The sequence below is a fragment of the Pagrus major genome, chromosome 8, assembly GCF_040436345.1.
Source record: "Pagrus major chromosome 8, Pma_NU_1.0".
NCBI classification, from domain to species: domain Eukaryota; kingdom Metazoa; phylum Chordata; class Actinopteri; order Spariformes; family Sparidae; genus Pagrus; species Pagrus major.
Window position 1 is genome coordinate 26,931,874 of NC_133222.1, and position 20,387 is coordinate 26,952,260.

A 20,387-nucleotide genomic window follows, 5' to 3' on the forward strand; every position below is an offset into this window, starting at 1 on the left:
GTACGAGAAAATTAAGCATCCCAATGTAAGGGATCTATTCCTGGTAGGATATAGACTTCAAACGTTGTATTTTTTCAAAAGGACTTTGTTAGTGAGGAGATCATGCTCCTCGGCTCTGAATGAAAATGTATCAGGTTAATGATTAATATATCCATATTTTTTGTTTCGATCTGTAATTTATCTCCACTGCACAGGGTATGGTTTTGACCCTTTTTGTTTGGGGGGGTTACAGTTTATTTATTATTAAATGAAAAAGTGTGACTAACAATATATTAAAAAGGTACAGAGTAACATGTAGTGGCATCTAGCAGAACAGACTTGGCAGAAATGGAATATAGTATGTAGTATGTTTTATTTACTGTATAATCACTTGAAAATAAGAGTTGTTGTGTTTTCATTACCTTAAAATGAGCTGCTTTTATCTAAATAGGGAGTGGGTCTCCGTTCACGGAGGTCGCCATGTTGCACCGCCATGTTTCTACAGTAGCCCAGAACAGAGCCTACACACTAGTGAGGGCCTTTTGCATTTCATGTGGCTGCTGGAAATGACAGGGTTGGAAGACGAAGAAGAAGAGGAGCAAGTCGCTGCCGTTTCCTGCTAAACACTCTGTATTATGAAAAGTCTGAAACCACAATGAAATGAAGATGAGATGAGATTGGGACAAGCGATGGAATAAAGCAATAATAAACATTGGAGTTGCCTTTCCAAATTGGAAATCTCTAGTGATAGAGAAATATTTGCATATTGACGCCAAAGTTTCCTGCTTTTTGCTGGACAAGTAAAAGTAACGTTAATGATTACAACCGACCATAACAAATATTTCCCCCCGCTGCTAATGGTACAAAACCTACATAATGTCAAATATTTATCAACAGTACATTAGTTTCACTGAAAATAAATACCAGCACGGTTAGTGTTAAATATTAGTACACCGTAGCCTCAGTTTGTGCCTCTCAGAGAGCTGGTAGTAACGTAGCATTAGCAAGATTTATTTAGATGTATTCCTTGTCTGTTGCAGTAAGACAACAAATGGGTGATAACAAAGATATCTAGGGCTGGGAGTGAGCCAAAGACAGTCAAAGTAATGACTTAGTCAGCTCGTCACCGAGTCAATAAATTCTGTGAATATTTTTCACAGTGCTCCATAATTTCTTTGTATGATCCTAATTATCCATCCATCTATTCATTATCTTTCACTTAAGCGGGGTCAGGTCGTGGAGGCAGCAGGCTTAGAAAGGCATTCCAGACCTCCTTCTCCCCAGCAATGTTTTCCAGCTCCTCCTGGGGGTTCCTGAGGTGTTCCCAAGCCAGATAGGATATACAGTTCCTGCAGCAAGTTCTGTGTCTGCCCTGGGGTCTCGTCCCAGTTGGTTGTGACTGATACACCTCCCAAGGCAGGCACCCAGGAGGCATCCTAACAAGATGCCCGAACCACCTCAACTGGCTCCTTTCAACTCAAAGGAGCAGCAGCTCTACTCCGAGCTCCCCGCAGATGACTCCTCACCCTATCTCTAAGGCTGAGCCTAGCCACCCTACGGTGGTAACTCATTTCGGCCACTTGTATCTGCGATTTCGCTCTCTGGTCACTACCCACAGCTTGTGGCCAAAGGTCAGGGTCTGATCGTAGATAGACTGGTAAATTTCGCCTTCTGGCTCAGCTCCCTCTTCACTAAGATGGTCCGGAGCAGCAACTGCAGTACTGCGGATGCCGCACCAAACCTTCTGGCCATCTCACGCTCCATTTTGGATCCATCACTCATGAACAAGAGCCCAAGATACTTGAATTCCTTCGCCTGTGGCAGGAGCTCTCCCCCCCAACCGGAGGGGGCAATCCACTATTTTCCGGCAGGGAACCATGGCTTGAGCTTTGAGGTGCTGAGCCTCATCCTGACCGCTTCACACTCGGCTGCAAACCGCCCCAGTGCCTGCTGGAGGTCAAGGGCTGAAGAAGCCAACAAAACCACGTCATCTGCAAAGAGCAGCAACGCAATTTTGAGGTTCCCAAACCAGACACTGGGCCTCGAGATCCTGTCAATGAACATCACAAACAGGATCGGAGACAAGGGACAACCCTGGCGGAGTCCAACACCCACTGAAAACAGGCTTGACTATCTGAGTATGTGGACACAGAACTCACTTTGGTCATATAGGGACTGGATAGCCCGTAGCAAAGGGCCCGGTACCCCATACTCCTGCAGTACCCCCCAAAGCACTCCCCAGGGGAGCCGGTCGTAGGCCTCCTCCAAGTCCACAAAACACATGTAGACTGATTGGGCAAACTTCCATGACCCTGGAGTAAACTTTCCCAGGGAGGCTGAGCAGTGTAACACCCTGGTAACTGGAGAACACCCTCCAGTCCCCTTTCTTAAGGATGGGAACCACCACCCCTGTCTGCCACTCCAAAGTTACTGTTCCAGACCTCGACGCAACACTGAAGAGGCGTGTCCACCAAGACAGCCAAACAATGTCCAGAGCCTTCAGGATCTCAGGGCAAATCTCAAGCTCCTTAAAGTGCTCTTTCCACCGCCCAACAATATTCCCAGTCCAGGTCAGCAGTTCTCCTCCCCGGCTGAGCACAGCCTGGGCTAAGCCCTGCTTTGGTTTGCCAGAACTTCCTTGAGACTGACCGCAGTCCTTCTCCATAGCCTCCCCGAACTCCTCCCACACCTCCCACAACCTAATAATTTTTTTTACAATTATAACCGACAGTTTTATAGACTAAATAACTAAATACATCTTCACCTCATCTCTTGAATTAGGAAAAATACTCAACGCTGTTGTGAACGAGTCCATATTTAGAAAATTAGTTTCTTGTCCGTGAGGGGCACCGTAGGGAGGGGTGAGCAAGGGAGTGTTGCAATCTAGAACTTCTCCACTAGATACCGCTAATTACTCAATATATAACACACTGTACCTTTAAGAGCAACTGTAGAAAATAAATAATAAAACTGGAATAATATACAGATGTCTCTCCTTTCATATGACATGCTTGCCACTGTGTTAACCACGGTGACGCAACGGCAGAAAAAGGGGGGGCTACACTTGATAACTCTAGACGGTAAGTGGCAGCAGAGCGCTTGAATCCTGATGAAGACAGTAAAATTCTGATGACTGGATTTTACTATATAACCTGTTTGAGAGAGATGATGTGCGCGTTTACGCACGAGACAGAGTTTAACTTCATTGATTATCTCCTGACTCCTGAGCTCCATCACTGCCATTTCCTCTGGAGAGTATCCTCTGTACTGTCCTGTTTATAGACACAGATTTACTTTTGCTGCCTAAATGAACCATGATGTTTGCTACAGTGACACCACTACGTGCATGGAAAGGAAACCTTTAAATGACTGAAAGCAGCCTCTCTAACCATGAAAGCACAGTGTACATGCGTTGTGAACCTGCCTATGAAGGTGCATCTCACTATATGAATACTGAGCCCTCTAAATAGCAGGTCAAACACTGTGACATTGACTTTAGATCAAGGGCCCATTATCATTTATTACTGCAACCGCTTTCTGCTGCTCCGAGATGCGCCAGCAAAGCCCCTCATCACACCTTTTTTAAGACCGTCATTCTACAACTGGCAACGACACTTTTGCTGTGCGCCACTTCAGCCACCCACATTAACCCACCTATTAATCAGAATTATAGTTCTTATGACCTGTCCGGTCTGATCAGAGGACTGAGATCCGTGCACCAAATTACGCACCGCAGCACTCCTCCTCCTCCAGTAACATAAAGCATTTTGCTCATATACAGTCAAGCGGAGTTGTTGTCATCACTTTTATTGTTTATTGATCATTGTCAATATCTCAATATAACTATCGCTGCACTGATCAATGAGAAGAGATCCGTGCGCATGGATTGTGATTCCAAGAGCACAGATTTACAAAACCGTGCACACAGATTGTGAATCCAAGAGCACAGATTTCCACATCCAGTTTTTTTTCTACCATGTGACCCTAAAGGCGCTCCATAAATACAGACTAAGTCAATAAGGAAATAATGTCTGGTTCCAGAGGGAGAAGAGAAAAACTCAGGGCCCTGATATGTTCACTGTAGTCTTGGCTGCTCACATGTGCCACCTGGTGGTTGTTGGTGCGCACTGCAGCTAATGCAAAATCAGATGGATAAAATAAAAGTCCCCCCTCCTTTTCTGCCGTGTTGCGGCACCTTTAACACTGCGGTAATGGCATCATCTGAAAGGAGAGACATCTGTATTGCGCTAAAAAACTGATTTGTCTAAAGAAGCTAGGGTGATATGAACATTGCATATGCTATTCAGTAGGTCTAATTGTAATCATATATGGTGCCTCATGTAATTTAAACTGCCTACTTCAGAAATAATTACATCCCCAACAAAACTGGGCCAAAACCTAGTATATGGCTGGACCCTGTCTGGTCAAGGCGCAGATTGGTTACTGGGGTGGCCAGTGAAAGAGTTTACAACATGCATTTCTGGATTGGAATTAATCATGTGTAAAAAAACGACCTTTGTCAGCGTGTGGTAATGTAGGAATGAATTGAGTTATTTGCGCTGCTTAATTTTGAAAGGCCAAAAGCCAATGAGCAAACGCTACTCAACTGCCTTGACCAATCATGAAATTTTGTTTCACTCACTCACTCATTAAGACTTGCATTGCATAGAATGCAATTTAATACCATTTCACTATCATACCATCCAAAGTACAAAAATATTATGGAAAACCAGTAGGCACTATTTGTCATAGAATTATTAAGACAGATTTGCAAATCAAAGATCAATTTCAAGTTAATTCATAATTCAAGTTTTGGCAAATATTGACACTTGCTCATTAAAGGACGATATTCCTACTTTCAAATGTCACTAGCAATAGCAACAGTGATTGCTGCAGGTCTGATGGTGCCGACTAAAATTCCAATAAAAAAAGGATTGGACAGCTTCCTACTGCACAATCTGTTGTCAAAATAATCCCACTTTAGTTTATGGATGAATAAAGTATCCTGATAGCATGCAATCGATAGGAAAACATTTAATAACCAACTAACTTGTGTGAAATAAATACTTTTTTATACCTTCTAAGGTCTTTCTGAGGAAACTAAATTCAATGTTTTAGACTAAGACCTGCAGATAACCTGATAAAAAGAGTCTGAAGTGGCTCAGATGAGAGTAAGCACTAAGTCTGAGGTCATGGTACAGAAAAGGGTGGTTTTCCTTCTTGGGATTGAATGAATACACTCCTAGAGAAGCCATCTGTCCTGAAAGTCAGCCTTTGTGTGAGTAAGAATAAAATCAACACAATCTGACTCACCAATACATTCCAACTTCCTCTGTGGACAGCAGTCTGTAATGAGAAGCTTAAGCTCCTGAACAGCAGACTCGTATGGGTAGGAACCAGGTTCTTGGGGGAACAGTTTCAAGGGAACACCAACAACTCCAGGCGAAGCATCCTGGTACAGCTTCATACTCGTCTCAAAGGCCTGCTCTCTTTCCCTGTGGACCTTCCTGAGAAATAAAGACAAACGTTAGCAGAGTGAAAACACAGGGAGGCACACAACCAGGCATTCTGGAAGAAGAAGGGTATTTTACGACTAAGTTGCTGTAGCTGACTGTTTAATTTGACAAATTTCATGGGTGCAGGTGAGCCAAGTATTCCAGATTTCATTTTTAGCAAGATGGAATAACATCGATGGCAAGTTGATGACAGGACATAAAAAAATTGCAGGGCGACCTTTAGGCAGCTTGGGTATTTGTTCCAACTGAACAATATAACTGTGCTTATGGGTGAGAAGCCCGCAGGGGGGGCCGCAGAGACCTCACAGGGGGCCACATACAGTATGCTGGGGGAGGAAATGTTAAGTGAAATTGAAATTAAATAACTGCATTTTTTCACAGAAGAGATGTTGACACAGGAAGGCAGAAAACAAAATGGCGTTGCCCATTAAGCCAACATGTCAGTCAACATGTAGTATGTATACAAACTGTCTGTCTTTTTTTACAAATGTTTCTCCATCTGTGTTCTTGAGTGTAAGGGGGCTTTGCTGAGTGTTGTGTGCTCAGCTTCTCAGAGTCGACCAGCTCTGGAGGAGTCTGGTGCAGAGCAAGACCTTCTGGGGTAATAAACACCTGGAACAGCATCAGTTCTGCCCTGATCTGAAGCAGCATACTGATGAGTGCTCAGAGATTACTTTTTAACTTTCAGGATTAAAAAGCGGGTTTATTTTAATCCCATTTAACAACCTGACTGCAGCAGCGATCAATACAGGTGACTGCCATTGTCTAGTTTTCATGTACTGAAATGTTGACTGCTGACTGGAGCTGGAGGGGAAATGTAATTTACTTCATGAATGAAACGTTACAGAGAATAGAGGGGTAAAAGAAAAGAGAACTAAAGTCTTTGGTGAGTGCTGAGTTTACTGAGATGCTTAACTGAATTCACACACATAAACACACAGCCACAGTGTGTGCCCATACTCACTAGCTTATGGCTATGTACAATAAAAGTAATCTGGCTGTTTGGTGTAAAAACCCACTCGTGAGTAAAGCGAATAAACATAAACGATCCAATGATCAAAGTCATGTGTGTAACGCAAGGCGAAAATTCACTTCGTGATCGGTGTGAACACACTATTAGGATGTCCCTGAGGCTTAATGTATATCCTTCGCAGCCCAACAGTAGACTTAGCAGTGGCATGGACCAAAAGACAAAATCAAATTTCAAACATAGAAAAATAAGAGGCAAAAAGAAGTAAAAAATTATAAGAAACAAAAACAAAGAACTGTCCCCTGAAATATTTGCTTAATCTGATCAAAATATCTACAATAACTGAAGTCAATTCAAGTGCCTGCAGAAAAATGTAATGCACACACACATCAACCTTGCCTTATCAATATTTATTTAACAACTCTGGCCTGAAGAATTAAAGAAAATATGAATCTGTCTTTATTAACACTTGTGCTCCTTAAACCTGTAACAGGTCACTGTATGTCTGATGAGTCTTTGTCTTGTGGCACTAAAGCGAACTTGTCCGTCATTCATCCCTCAGGTAACTTTTTGTGGCATCATTTTGATTTCAAATGGGTCAGACTAAAACCACCTAACAAGTCAAGTCAAATCACTTCTAAGTTACTCTCAAACTAAAGGGTACTATCTAGAGTAGGAATTACAGAAAATGTAATGACACATTTGCATATGGTATTACAACATGTCCTACAATCATGTGAAAAGAGGTACACACATTCAGTAAATGTCATTATTGTTACAGTAAGAGCAATAGGAGCTGGGAAGACACTGACAGAGTAGCACTGCCACATGCTGGTCATCAGAGCTCTCTCTCTCTCTCTCTCTCTAATATATATCTATATCTATATGTACATATACATAAATACATACACATGTACATATATATATATATATATATATATATATATATATATATATATATATATATATATATATATATATATATATATATAAATAAATAAGTTAGAACTGAAGAAGCCTCTTGGATGAGAGCCGAAACGTCTTCAAGAAACTGAAACAGGTCCAGTTGCCTGCGATATAGCACTTACAATTACCATGACCTGGATGACTCAGAACTGTCATCAATATGTTTTAGAGATGTTGATTCCATTTTATGATCATTTTCTGGGATGTAGTTTGTACTTCTATTGAATTGTACTGTGTTTCACAGAGAAGTGTTTTTTAATGACACTAACGATGATGATTCTAACCTTATCATTATAAACTGGGAGGACAAAATAATTAAAAAAGCTGCCAATACCTGTTCATGCATGACCACAGCATAAGACTGCATTAGTTTTGGCTAGGTGTACCTAATAAACTGGCAACTGGGTTTATACACCTCAAGCATTCAAATTTTACATCTTTAAACGTTACCTAGAGTGTAACTGACTTTCATTGACACATCCGACAAGTTTTAAAACATGGTTCTTGAGGTGTAGAAATTATAGATTTTTCTTGTTGGTCAAACAGCCAGCAGTGGAGCTGATGCAGCAGACTGTGAGCCGTAGTTGCCCTGGTAAACAAATCACCATCACTGGCTGTTGCAGCTGTAGTGTCTCTGGGCTCGTTAGGCAGAACGAACAGGCAAGGTGGCAGAGCATTGGCAGGGACGCCCGTCAGAAGCCCTCCTCTCTGCTCTACCTAACAAGCCCAGAGGCCCAGTGACAGTGAAGAGAAGCTCTGGGGGATGAGTAACCCCGAGAGGAGCAGCAGAAGACTGGGAGAGAGGCTGAAGAGGTCGGTCTGTTTATCCACAAAACTACAGTTTATAAACCTCCGAAAATAGATATTACCAGAGCTACTGTGTATGTAAACAGTTTGAGTCAAGCATAGAGAATGCAACCAACGAAGCCAACCAATTGGAGGCAGGTGGGTCTTGTGAGATGATCCATAATCCATAATAACGCTTTGCTACCTGAAAAGAGCCAATAGGGCGCTCCAAAGTGGTGTGAAGAAGGCTTCCTCTATGCTGGCAAGGCACAGGTCTTTAGAGCTGGCAGTGTTTAGACACTCAAAGGATAGCAAACACAGTGACAGGAGCTGATCTGTAACATAAAGAAACACCATTACCATTTAATATCCAACAACGGTTGCATTGACCATACGTAAAATTCTGCCTTAACTTTTATAACAGTAACAGTAACAGGAAATTGTTGTTCACATGTAAGACATATTCAGCATATGCAATAACAAGCACATCCATCCTCTATCATCATGCTCACCAATTGCAATATGAATGTCTTTGACAACGGCCTTGAGGTGTTCCGTCAGTGCTCGCATCTCCATTTCTTGAGTGTTTCTCTCGTCCTGCATCAATTGATCGCAGGTCAGCTCTAAATCTGAGTCGGTGTCATTTGTGCTGCCATGGGGCTGGGCCCAGTCCAACTGGGTCAAGAACTGCTCCAGATCTTCAAATGAGTTCTCTCGGTCCACCGAGACCTGTGTGTGAGGCTCTTCCCCTTCCTCATCGTCATAATTGGTGTCAAGGTCATGAGAGAGTGAGGGGGAAGAGCCAGTGCTGAAGATCTGGCCACCAGCGCTACTGCCAACAGTCCTGGTTGGCTTCCTCAGGGTCTCTGTATGATCAATAAAGTTAGCAAAGGTATTAATTAGGGATGCTCCGATCAGGGTTTTTTGCCCCCGATACGAGTCCGAGTCCTTTGATTTTTGAGTATCTGCCGATACCGAGTCCCGATCCGATACTCTTATAATACATTTAAAAAATTAAAAAGATCGAAGAAAACTATCCAAGGTGTCCCTTATTTTTTATTATATTTTACCACCCCTCGATATCCCAAATTTACATATCTGACAGTTTGCAACTGCATCGTTCTCGTCACTCACTTTAAAATACTTCCACACAGCAGACATGGTGCGCCACAACTCGCCACTCCGCTTCAAAACAAACTGGCGTGCTGGTCTTCTGCGCATGCGCATGTCGTAAACGGTGGTAGTAAATACTCATTTTATTTTTTTTATTTTGAATCACCAATAGCCCATATATCAACAATCTAATACAAATAATGACTAAATAAATATATATAAAACCGATCTCTGATCGGGTCGTAACGTCCGAGTCCCGATCGAGTCTTCAGTGGCGTGATCGGCCCCGATTTCCGAGTCACGTGATCGGATCGGTACAACCCTAGTATTAATGGTAATGTAGCAGCTTTTACTGATAGTGATCAAAAGTGATTTAACCTATAGCTACACAAGGGAACAGCATGGCTCCTTTGCCATAACTTGGTGCATTACACAAATAACATGTGCATTCCTTTTAGCCATGATAGCAGTGTGGCCACACAGCATTTTGCATACCTCCTGATTTAACGGGCAGCTGAAAATAAAACAGAACCTGAGATGGAACCTTGACAGGACACCCCAGGGGTAAGTAGCAGTAGAGGATGAAAAATATTAAGTCATGCCTGAAGTAATTTTTGGTGTAGATATGATTTGAACCACTCAGGGCTTATCCTGAATGCCTTGTTCATGTTCGAGACAAGCAGCTGATTAGATGAACCAAATGGATGTGAACCCATTTTTTTCTTGATCAATTCACCACACTAGCACCGGGCTCGGGTCCTACCTGGACGAAGAAGGTTGTGAGTGCTGCGTGATGGGCTCAGTGTCAGTGCAGGACTCTGAGGAAGGCCTTTACTGACAATGGGATACAGCCTGTTGTAAATTCGGTACTGGTGTTTTCGCAGCAGCTTCACCACTGGATGGTCAGACCGGCTGAGGACATAGTTCAAACACAAAGAAATTAAATAAATAAATATAGAAATAAAATAAAAAACTGATACATGGCTTTAGAAACTCTAGGAGGAATCTGTAGTAGCAAAATGTATAATTTGCATTTAACCACACATATTGTTACCTTGGATTACCCTGCACCGTTTTATTTCATGTATTGACCTATAACTTTATGGTTTATTACACCTTTTCCGCACCATGAATTATGACCTGGCCCAACTATGAACTGTTTGACTTAGTTTTATACAGTGACCTCGCTGATTTATGTGAAAGTGTTGTCTCAGGTGCTGTGGGTACATCCAAGGTCTGTCTGGTCAGCTGGATATTGTTTTGGGAAAATCTCCCTTTCTCAAGGTATCGCTGAGTGTGCAAACTGTAACTTTGTCTGTGACTCTTTGTCAGAGTTAGCTTGGTGGATGTGGCTGGCTTTTCAGCTGAAATTGGTCAACTCTTTTTGTACTTTGCTTTTACCACTTTATGAAATAACACAAAGACAACCTTGTGTGATTCATTTCATATTTGTTCACTTCTAAAAAGGAATTTCCACCACAGAATCCATAGACATACAAATGTGTGTTTTATGTATATATTCAGTATATTACAGAGCTGTTGTATTGGCTTCAACTTAAGTTTGTTTAGTAACAACTTGAGTCAAACTAACACAAGACCTCCTAAAAGTAAACAAAACACAAATGCAAACACTTCTGAACAATTGTGTATCGACAGGAATGTTGACTAAGTTGACTTTTTGAACCGTCAAACAATGTGTAATGTGGCGATGTGATGGCATGATAAAATATGAATACTACACACACGATTGGAGTATTCCTGAGTGATTCCTGAGTAAAATCGGAGTTACTGGCTGAAATGCAGATTCAACGCCAAGATAAACTGTGCTTGTCATTTTACGGATTAGCTTTTGGGAACAGGTTGCAGTGGTGACAAAATATTCTGCAAGTTTGTATGAGCAAGGTCTTTCAGGTCCAGGGAAATTCTCCCTGAAGTTTCAACAAAATCATTTACCTCTCTGATCCTATCTCTGGAAAAAACCCAGATTTACTACATCTAAAAACTGGATCACAATGGGACAAAAACTTTTACCTTTAACTATATTTGAAATACTCATGTTATAGTCACTTACCTAAACAGATAGGAGACTAGACCTGACACTAATGTGACATCATCAGGATTCTTCTTCATGTTAGCTTTCCACAGTTTGGGCCAATCCTAAAGAGACAGAAATATATACAAACTACATTTAGAATTTTAAATAACTGATTGATTGCTTGACTCATTTTAATTTAACTGATCAATATAAAATTGATCAATACCAAATTTTACAATTAGTTTCTTCAGTTGTGTGAGAAAGATTAAAACAGCTACATATAAGCCCAGAGTTGTTTGCCTTTAGTGTTACATGTAATCATATATTGAATACTCAGGTTTTGCTGGCCAGAACAAGCAAGTGCTACTAAAGGCATCACTTGGTAACTTAGGTAACTTGTGATGGCTTCTTTCGGTAGCTTTAACACATTTATAATGATTACTTGCAAACTTACATGATCTTGCTCATACTCCAGTACATTGGTATACAGAATACGCTGCTCTTGCTCCTCTGCAGCCATTGCGCCAGATGCTGCAAATCTCCTGTAATGACAAAAACAAAGACAAAATATTTCGAACATCTTTACTTGCAGCCACTCGGCACCACCTTGAGATTATAACCATTGTGAGTTTGTGGATATCAAGAGTTACTGATGGGTTTTTTTCTTTATCGTGGAACCACAGTATGAAACCTGCATCTTTGTGGATTGATGATTGATTGGTGTAGAAAGTCATTGTTTATACAAAGATTTACCAATTTACCATCACTACACAAGTTAAGTTTAAATGATACATAAAGTGGGTCTTTAACAGGGGGCCCACAATCTCTTGGGGCCAAAGTTACTGCAGGGGGGCCGCCAAATTATTGTTAGATAATATTTTGCGAGTTTTACTTTTTTAAACATATCAATTAGCAAATATATTTATATACATACCCACCATACACGTGCCATCCACAGACACAGTTAAGCTGGCGGATTCACTGTCCCTTCTACAAGCATGTTGAAAATTCAGTGTGTATATGAATTAGTCAATAATTAGTAGCTTTTCTAATAGCTTATTATTGTATACATAATAACAGGGTATGAAAATACATGGCACTATCGGTTGCCCTGAACCAATAACATGGACATGCTGATTTATTTCACACATTTTCTGTGTAGAGTAGAATGCCAGTACATGTACTAGACCATCATATCTCACTTTCTTTCAAAAACAACCTAACAATAATCATCATTTGAAAACATGAACCAGCGTTTTCCCTCTCTAATATTTTTGAGTGGGTATTTTTGGTGAAATAGCAAAAATGACTGGAAACCATCTTAAAAACTGTGTGGCTCTAATCAATTTCTAAAACTGATGTAAACCTTTCCAAGAATTTACTGAGTGCTTTACTTTAAGATAATAACATAAATTGATAATGCCACAGACCTTCTAGGGAGCATTTTAAATGCACTTTGGAGCTTATACATTTTTATCTCAAAGCTTAGGAGATGCTAGAAGCAACTAACTTGAGACAAGGCACATAAAACAATAGCTTCACTGAATTTAGTCAAAGTCAAGTCAGCCACATGGCAATGTTATGTTGTAGCAAAATTCTGGATCCTTTTCAAAAGGTGCTTGTAACTATGTGTTTGAGCAACATGCATGCTTGTAAAGAGGCATCCACGCAATACTTTTTAGTGTGGATAACCATGGTGTACCTGTTGGCCTCTTCCTGTAGTCTTAGTCTTCTCTCCTCCATCTTCCGCTGTAGCTAATGTTACAATGGACATTAAGAAACTTAAGTCCAAACAAATCAGGGGAATTTTATCATTACAACAAACCAGAAAATCAATAACAGCCAACGACCTAAAGGCCAATATTCTATAAGTAGAATTCCATTTTGTCATCTTAAAAGAGCCCGTCTCCTCTCCTTGACTGTTTCTAAGCATGTTAACTGAACATTATGATAACACCTAAGGCTCTGCTGTTTCCACTTAAATATTGTTACTTGTCATTACTTGTCAAGCTGAAGCTTAAGAGTTACTAAATACCCCAAAAACTGAATAGATAAAACGGTCTCTTTACCTTTTGACTATTGGTTTCCTATGACACTAACATTTGTCATCCGCCCATTCCTGCACACACCTCACTACGCCCATTTAAGGGAATTGAAAGCTAAGAAAATGTTATCCATTTGGACATAGTAAGTCACATAAGATACAGGAATAACACATCACACACTGCCTTAGTGAAAAACTTGATGATTTTAGTAAAGCTAGCTTTCATCTGTCAAGCAACAAATATTGAGACTTCTACCACACAGTGAAATAGGACACCAGCTCACAACAGAAGGATACAGCATCCTGTCTGGCTTTGGCTATGATGAGGTTCTCCATCATCTGCCTCTGAAGAGAAAGCGTCTGTATTGGAAAAGAGGGGAGGAAATTGCTTTAAATACATGCATTCATGCACTTAAATATGCCTGAGAAACAATATAATATAAAGTTGTATTAACATGTGAATTGCCTCTGTAGAGAAAAATCCAGTTTATCTCAGAACAAACATAAGGTGGGAAACTAAAAAAACTATGGAAGTTTTCTAAATATTACCAAAATTCAGGCAGTTACCACCAACATAGTCTCACACAGCCACACCTATATTTACAGCACTGGAGAAACATACACATACTGTACAACCAACATAGTGAGGTTTACAAAAAATCTGTTAGAAATGTGAAGCCAGTCACTATGTCACACCCCATCCTAATACCCATCTAAAATCTACAATCTATTCACAAAGTCAGTAAAATGGTGCTTTACCTTCAGTAATTTAACCCTTTTGTACATTGTGTCCACTACAGTGTACTGATACGAGGAGGCCATTTTCAACCATGGAGTTACAATACTTTTATCCAGATTCTTGTACAATTGTTATGTGACTGAAAATACATCTCTCCACTCCAGTGGACGTGATGCACAAAGGTCATACTCTGCATCTATTTTTTTTCCTTTTTTTTTTTTTATTTTTTTTTTTTAGATCTGCTTATTTTGTATGTTTAAATTCAAATAATGATATAATAATAATGATTGATAATGATAATGATTTTTTGAAAAAAGCATTGAAAAAAAGGTTTTTACTTTGAGATTCGATAAATTACGCATAAAAGCGTTCAGAAGGAACCATCGCCATGTTACAGCCTGCACCACAAGGACATAAAAAACACAAAATGACCAAAAGTCTAAATTATAGCTAAACTATAGCTATTTCAACTATCACAACCGCTACCTAAAGACCGTATTAAAACTGAGGTGATACCTGCCAGAGTGGTCTGCATCACTAAGGACCCACTAAAGTTCCTGTGAATGCGTTAACACTGACATCCTGAACAAACGCAGACAGTTTAGCGGTGGTACCGGGCCGGTACCGGGCCGACGTCTGTGAACTGACTGTTGCTTGTGTTAAAACGTGAAATGAGTGCTGGCTGACAGTTCAGTGCGCGTACGTAGCTTTAATTAGCTAGCATACAGGCGGCTTACTTTACCTTAACAAACGCCTTTAGTTTTCTCCAGTAAGCACGAAGCTCCAGTTGAGGCTGAAACATTTTCCGTATCTGAATGACGAGTTAACGTGAATGAGAAAGTCTCCACAGGAACACAGAGTTAATATCGGGATCAGCGTTTCAGGTCAGAGCGTGTCTCTTCACCGTGACCAATTGACGCTATTGTCTTGTGTCTCTCGCTTACCAATATTTTTCTGTCTGGAGATGGCTTTCACCACTGACACAAGTACGGGGGGAGGAGAAAGTGCTGCTTTTAAGGTGAGGCGTTATCTATTGAACAACCCATGAGGTACAGAGATCACTACACTGCTGACCCCCACCTCCCGCAGGTATTCATTCATCATCGAGATGCGGCAAGATACCAGACCGGAAGTACCAGACGAAATTCAAAATCCCTTTACGTACTTTTATTATTTTATTATTATTATTTTTTACAAGAATAAATTGTTGAGTGAGAGGCAGTTTGGAGTAGCAATAGTAAGGACTACACATTTGGGGAAGTCACTGATTTTACAATAGCCCATTGATACTAAAGCCATCTTAATTTCATTAATTATACATATGGTGTGAGAGGAGTACCTTAAACTAGTGAAAGGGACAGTTCAGACCAAAGTCATATTTTTTCTTCCTACCTGTAGTGCTTTTTATCCATCTAGATTGTTAGGTGTGAGTCACCAAGTTACGGAGATATCACCCACAGAGATGTCTGCCTTCTCTCCAACATAATGGAAAATAGATGGAACTTGGCTTGTGGTGCTCAAAGCACCAACAATATATTTGCAAGACTCAACAGCAATGTCTCTTTCCATTAATCATGACCTGCTTACTCAAGCTAATCCACCGTCCTTTCTTGTGAGCAGTTTCCTGTAGGAACTATTTTCTTTCCATATTATTGTGCAGAAGGAAGTGAGCATCTACTCATGGACAAGAGGCTAACTAGCTAAGCCAACTAAGCTCGCTAGCATTATAGTTGAGCCAAGGAGGATGCAATTAATGTTTACATCTCAAACTGTCACAAGCATTAGCCTGTTGTCTATGATTAGTTATACAGTATGTTTCCCTCTGCGTGGTGATACGAATGCTGTGTAGTTTGGTAGAAGAAAATAGTTCCTACATGAAACTGCTCACAACACGGCCTGTGGATTATCTTGAGTAACTGTAGTTTGTACTAATTCTCATGATAATCAATCCAACAGTTGTTGATTGTAGACTAACCAAACCATCCCACCGACGATGCCATCAAGAGAGAAAACCAACAGTTGGTTGTGGTAAAAATCGATTCATAGTTCTATGATCCCCAAGTTCAAAGTACAAGATCTAGTGCTTTACTTCAACATATGATAAAAGGTAACAGGTAAACAGTGAATACAATCATATAACATCAATTATATGTAACCTCTTTTACAACATCTCCAGGCTGCTGACGAGAACAAGCGGAGTTTGCTAGTTTTGAAACATAAAAATCAACTGAAAAAAACATTAAATGACTCCATACAGCTTGTCCAGCTTGATCCAAGTCTCTGGAAGCCTCGAGATCGCAAATTGATGAATGTGAAGATCCTGGCTTAAAAATAAGGTATAAGTAATGTCTTTTCAAATCAATTTGGGATCAGCCCAAGTCAACTAAATATTAAGATGATTAATATTATTGTTATAATATTAGATCAACCTTAGCCACGAGGTCTGTCTGTCTAACACACTAAAACACACACACACACATAAACACAGACACATAGTCACATACCAAAGACGTCTTCTGGTAGGCCTGACCAGGTGTGAGCCTTGCAAGACGCGCTTCATAATTGGCTTTCAACTTCTGGTTCAGACGTGATGCTTCTTCTATGGGTGTCAGCTCCCTAGAGAGCATGCACACACACACGCACACACAAAATAAAAATACAAACAAGCAATATGTCACTTAAGGTGTATGTCAAAGGTAAATGATGCAATCTGTCTTTCCAGCTATCGGCAAACAATCATTATTATTATCATTTACAGCAGTTTAGACACTTACTTTCAGTTGAGACTACTAAATATTTCAAATCAACATGGCTGACATTCTAATATGAAGCTCATACAAGCACAAACAGCATTCACTTATGGTCATGAGAGGACTGCAAGTTAACTCTAATATTTTTGAGAATATTTTTATCACTGTACAATGAAAACTGATAGGGATGATTAGGCATAAAATAAAATAACTGAGTTTCAGGCTGACAGTGCAAAGGAGCAACATTATTAAAACATTGGAAACCGTATGAAAGAGTAAAAATATTTTAATTGTATTTCTAACCACAGGTCTAAAATTTTAGATAACTGAATTTAGGATAAGTCCACCCAAAAAAGAAAATCTACTCACCCCTCCTACCAATGGAAAGTCAGGTTAGTCCACAATAAAATTCTGAAGCTTGACAACAGAACACTATTGCAGCATTCTCCCAAATAGCTGAAGTAGTGGGTATCTCCGGCGGTAAAAAAAAGTCTCCGGAAGCCCCGGAGATCCCAAACTGATTTGAAAAGTCGTTATTGACATTCTTTTTTATGCCTAAATCTTCGCTGCGAAGCTAAAAGTGTTTGGAGTGGGTGCACCAGCTCAGCAGCACGTCAAGGGTTTAAATAACGCCTTTTCAAATAATTTGTGATCTGTGGATTTCTGTAGCAAGGCAGTTGTCAGTTAGGTTCAACAAAGGCATAAAATATGTCACTAATATGATAACACACTTTCAACTGCACAGTTGCAGTTGAAAGTTCACAATGGATGTAGAAATCTGTGCCATTTAAACACTAATATACACTACATGCTCTCCTTTTTATAAAAAAGGATAAGTTAAAAAATGAAAATTTAGTCATTATCTTGGAAAGTTGGGTGAAGTTTCATAGTACCCAGAACATTTCTGTTATTTCTACCTTTTTTTAAGCCAAAATCTTCACTTTAGCCGCTAAGCTAAAAGAGTCTGATGTGGGTGTGTGAGCGTCAAGGGTGTAAAATAATGTCTTTTCAAATCAATTTGGAATCTCGGGGCTTCCAGAGACTTGGATCAAGCCGGACAAGCTGTATGGAGCCATTTAATGTTTTTTTTCGGGTGAACTTATCATTTAAGACATTAATAAAGACTGAATGAATATGTTTAAACTGGTTGGTCAGTTCAAAACATTGTGTTCTGAGTAAAAACTAGAAGTGACTGGTTCCAAGAAAAGACTGTTATCCGTGCTGTGTTGTTCACTGCAGAGGATATCTGGCATTGACTGGAGCAATCATTGTCCTCCCTGATAAAAACTGGCCCTTACTTTTTGCTTGTGTCCTGTGACTGCACTGTTTGCAGCCTCTGGAAGATTTCAGGAGGAAGGAAAGGGGAGTGCTCTCCACCGCCATCTGACAAAACCCTGCGGTGACCAGTCTTTGTTGGGCTGGCTGCTTGACGCCCTGCGTCAACAGGAGTATCGAATGGAAGGACTGCGATAGGGCAAACAGAAAGACAGTTATGGTGACTGGCTTACATTACAAAATCATGTGGCTATACATTGGCTAGTTGTGATTTGTGACCCCTGGGGCAGGCTCCAAGTTAATAGTGATTGAATGGTTAGTTGATAAAGAGTTACTTCTGATTGGAGGGGATGTATTTACATACCAGTGTTAGAAGCGGTGGTGGCTGGGAGGACAGCAGTCTGATGAGGTTCTGATTGGCCAGGTAAACAGGAGGAGGATGTAGAGATGGAAGCAGGGTCAGGGGGGTCGGCACTCTTCCCTATAAATGACTTGGCTCGCTCCAGACACTGTTCAGCCAGCCTCAACATGCGCTCCACCTCCACCACATCCATCTCCCTCTCCTCTGAGGCAGGGGCAGAAAGTAAGAGAAGACAGTGAAAGTCATGAGAAGTTGTTGTTTTTTTATTTATTCATTTGTATATTTTTGTTTTAAAGAAAATCACTTAAATGATTAATGTTATCATCACATGGCATTTGATATCTGATTTAATTGTGCACAAACAATCAGCTACTGTATTTACATTGATTAGTTCAAGTCTGGTTATAATGATTAACTATGTTGGCAGAGGTGGTGCTTGTGTTCTGCTAGTCCCCACAAGGCAAGTCTGGAGTGGTTCCACCCTCCAATCCATTTATGCCACATGTTCAAACCTAAGAGGCTTTTCTCTTTATTAATGAACCTCTTATCAGAATCAGCTGAAATCCTCATTATGGTCCGGTAATATCTGGTATCACTACTTGCAGTTCAATTAAAGATACAACCACCTGACATACAGCATATGGAACTATTTACCTACATAACTGCCTAGACGATCATTCGACGTGTGATTTCATTGCACATACACATACAGTTTAAGGTTAATTCCACCACTTTTACATAGTAAAGCAACATCATGTAGAAATTGTGCAATTTGGCCCCACCCAAAGTTTCCGGGTGCAACAAAACTGTTGTTAATACAAATCCCAGGTCTGTAACAACTTGTCAGACATAATGTTAGTGCTCACTATAAACAAAACTCATTACATCATAACAATATTATGTCTTGAAAACTTGTTTTTAAAAACCTGGTGCCTACATTACCCAAAATGCAATTTAGACACTGAGTGACATCACTAGAGACAATTTATCAGATTACATGCAGCTTCCTCCTGAAGCCACAAAAAAAGCATATGTTACTTTTTTCACATAAGCAGCACATAACTTTCATTCAGGTGATTATTTTTAAGTTATAGTGATTTCTACATTAAAAATGGAAAAAAGATATACATTTTGTTGCCCTGTCCAATCCTACACATTTCCTATCACATCTAACAATATTTAAATTGTGTGAAACAAAAAGCTGGGAGGAAATGTGACTGACTGCAGTAACAAAGTTAGAGAGTATCTTTGAGCAACAAGTCAAAGTCAAAAAACTGTCAGTTATATTGATGTCTTTGGTAAATACAGGTTACACACAGTAAGCTGTCTTATCGTCAGTCAATAACAACGTGAACTACTTTAGAGAAGTTACCGTAACTAGACTGAAAAGATCATTTGTTTGCCTGTTTCATTATGATAGAGCAGTTCTTATAACTGGTGTTTAGTAGAGAGCAGAGAATTCTAGATTCATCTTTAATGTTGAAAATATGTTTAGCCTTTATTGCAACTACTCTCTAGTTTTTGTAGGTAAATGTGAATTTATGCAAATCAAAATCATAGAAAAGAAAATGGCAATAGGCACCAAAAATCAATAGTTTATACAGAATAGGACCCACAGCATACCATTGCTGATGGTATCAGATGCCTACAGTGTCTGGCCTGACTGGAGAACTTGAGCTAAAACAAATAAAACAACAAACCTCAGGACTAAAAATGAGCATAATGAAGGTGAGCTGTCATGACATGGGACAGCACAATCTAAAGCTGCCCAAGCTATATATCCAATGAAAAGGCCCATGTGAGCAATAACTTACAGCTGCGAGCTATAAAGAAACACTATAACATACTGATGA

The 20,387-nt window shown here is 40.1% G+C and overlaps 1 protein-coding gene across 1 annotated transcript in view; it reads right to left on the reverse strand.

Moving 5' to 3' along the window:
* The window catches only part of vps9d1 (VPS9 domain containing 1), a 40,394-nt gene that overhangs the window by 16,626 nt on the left and 3,381 nt on the right, over window positions 1-20,387 (reverse strand). Inside the window, exons 3-13 of the mRNA XM_073472189.1 lie at window positions 18,538-18,738; window positions 18,197-18,362; window positions 16,653-16,764; window positions 13,707-13,769; window positions 13,068-13,120; window positions 11,820-11,907; window positions 11,402-11,487; window positions 10,094-10,242; window positions 8,730-9,083; window positions 8,423-8,552; window positions 5,293-5,486 (exon numbers count right to left, since the gene is read on the reverse strand). Coding sequence (XP_073328290.1) covers window positions 5,293-5,486; window positions 8,423-8,552; window positions 8,730-9,083; window positions 10,094-10,242; window positions 11,402-11,487; window positions 11,820-11,907; window positions 13,068-13,120; window positions 13,707-13,769; window positions 16,653-16,764; window positions 18,197-18,362; window positions 18,538-18,738 — 1,596 coding nt within the window. The remainder of the gene's footprint in view (window positions 1-5,292; window positions 5,487-8,422; window positions 8,553-8,729; window positions 9,084-10,093; window positions 10,243-11,401; window positions 11,488-11,819; window positions 11,908-13,067; window positions 13,121-13,706; window positions 13,770-16,652; window positions 16,765-18,196; window positions 18,363-18,537; window positions 18,739-20,387) is intronic.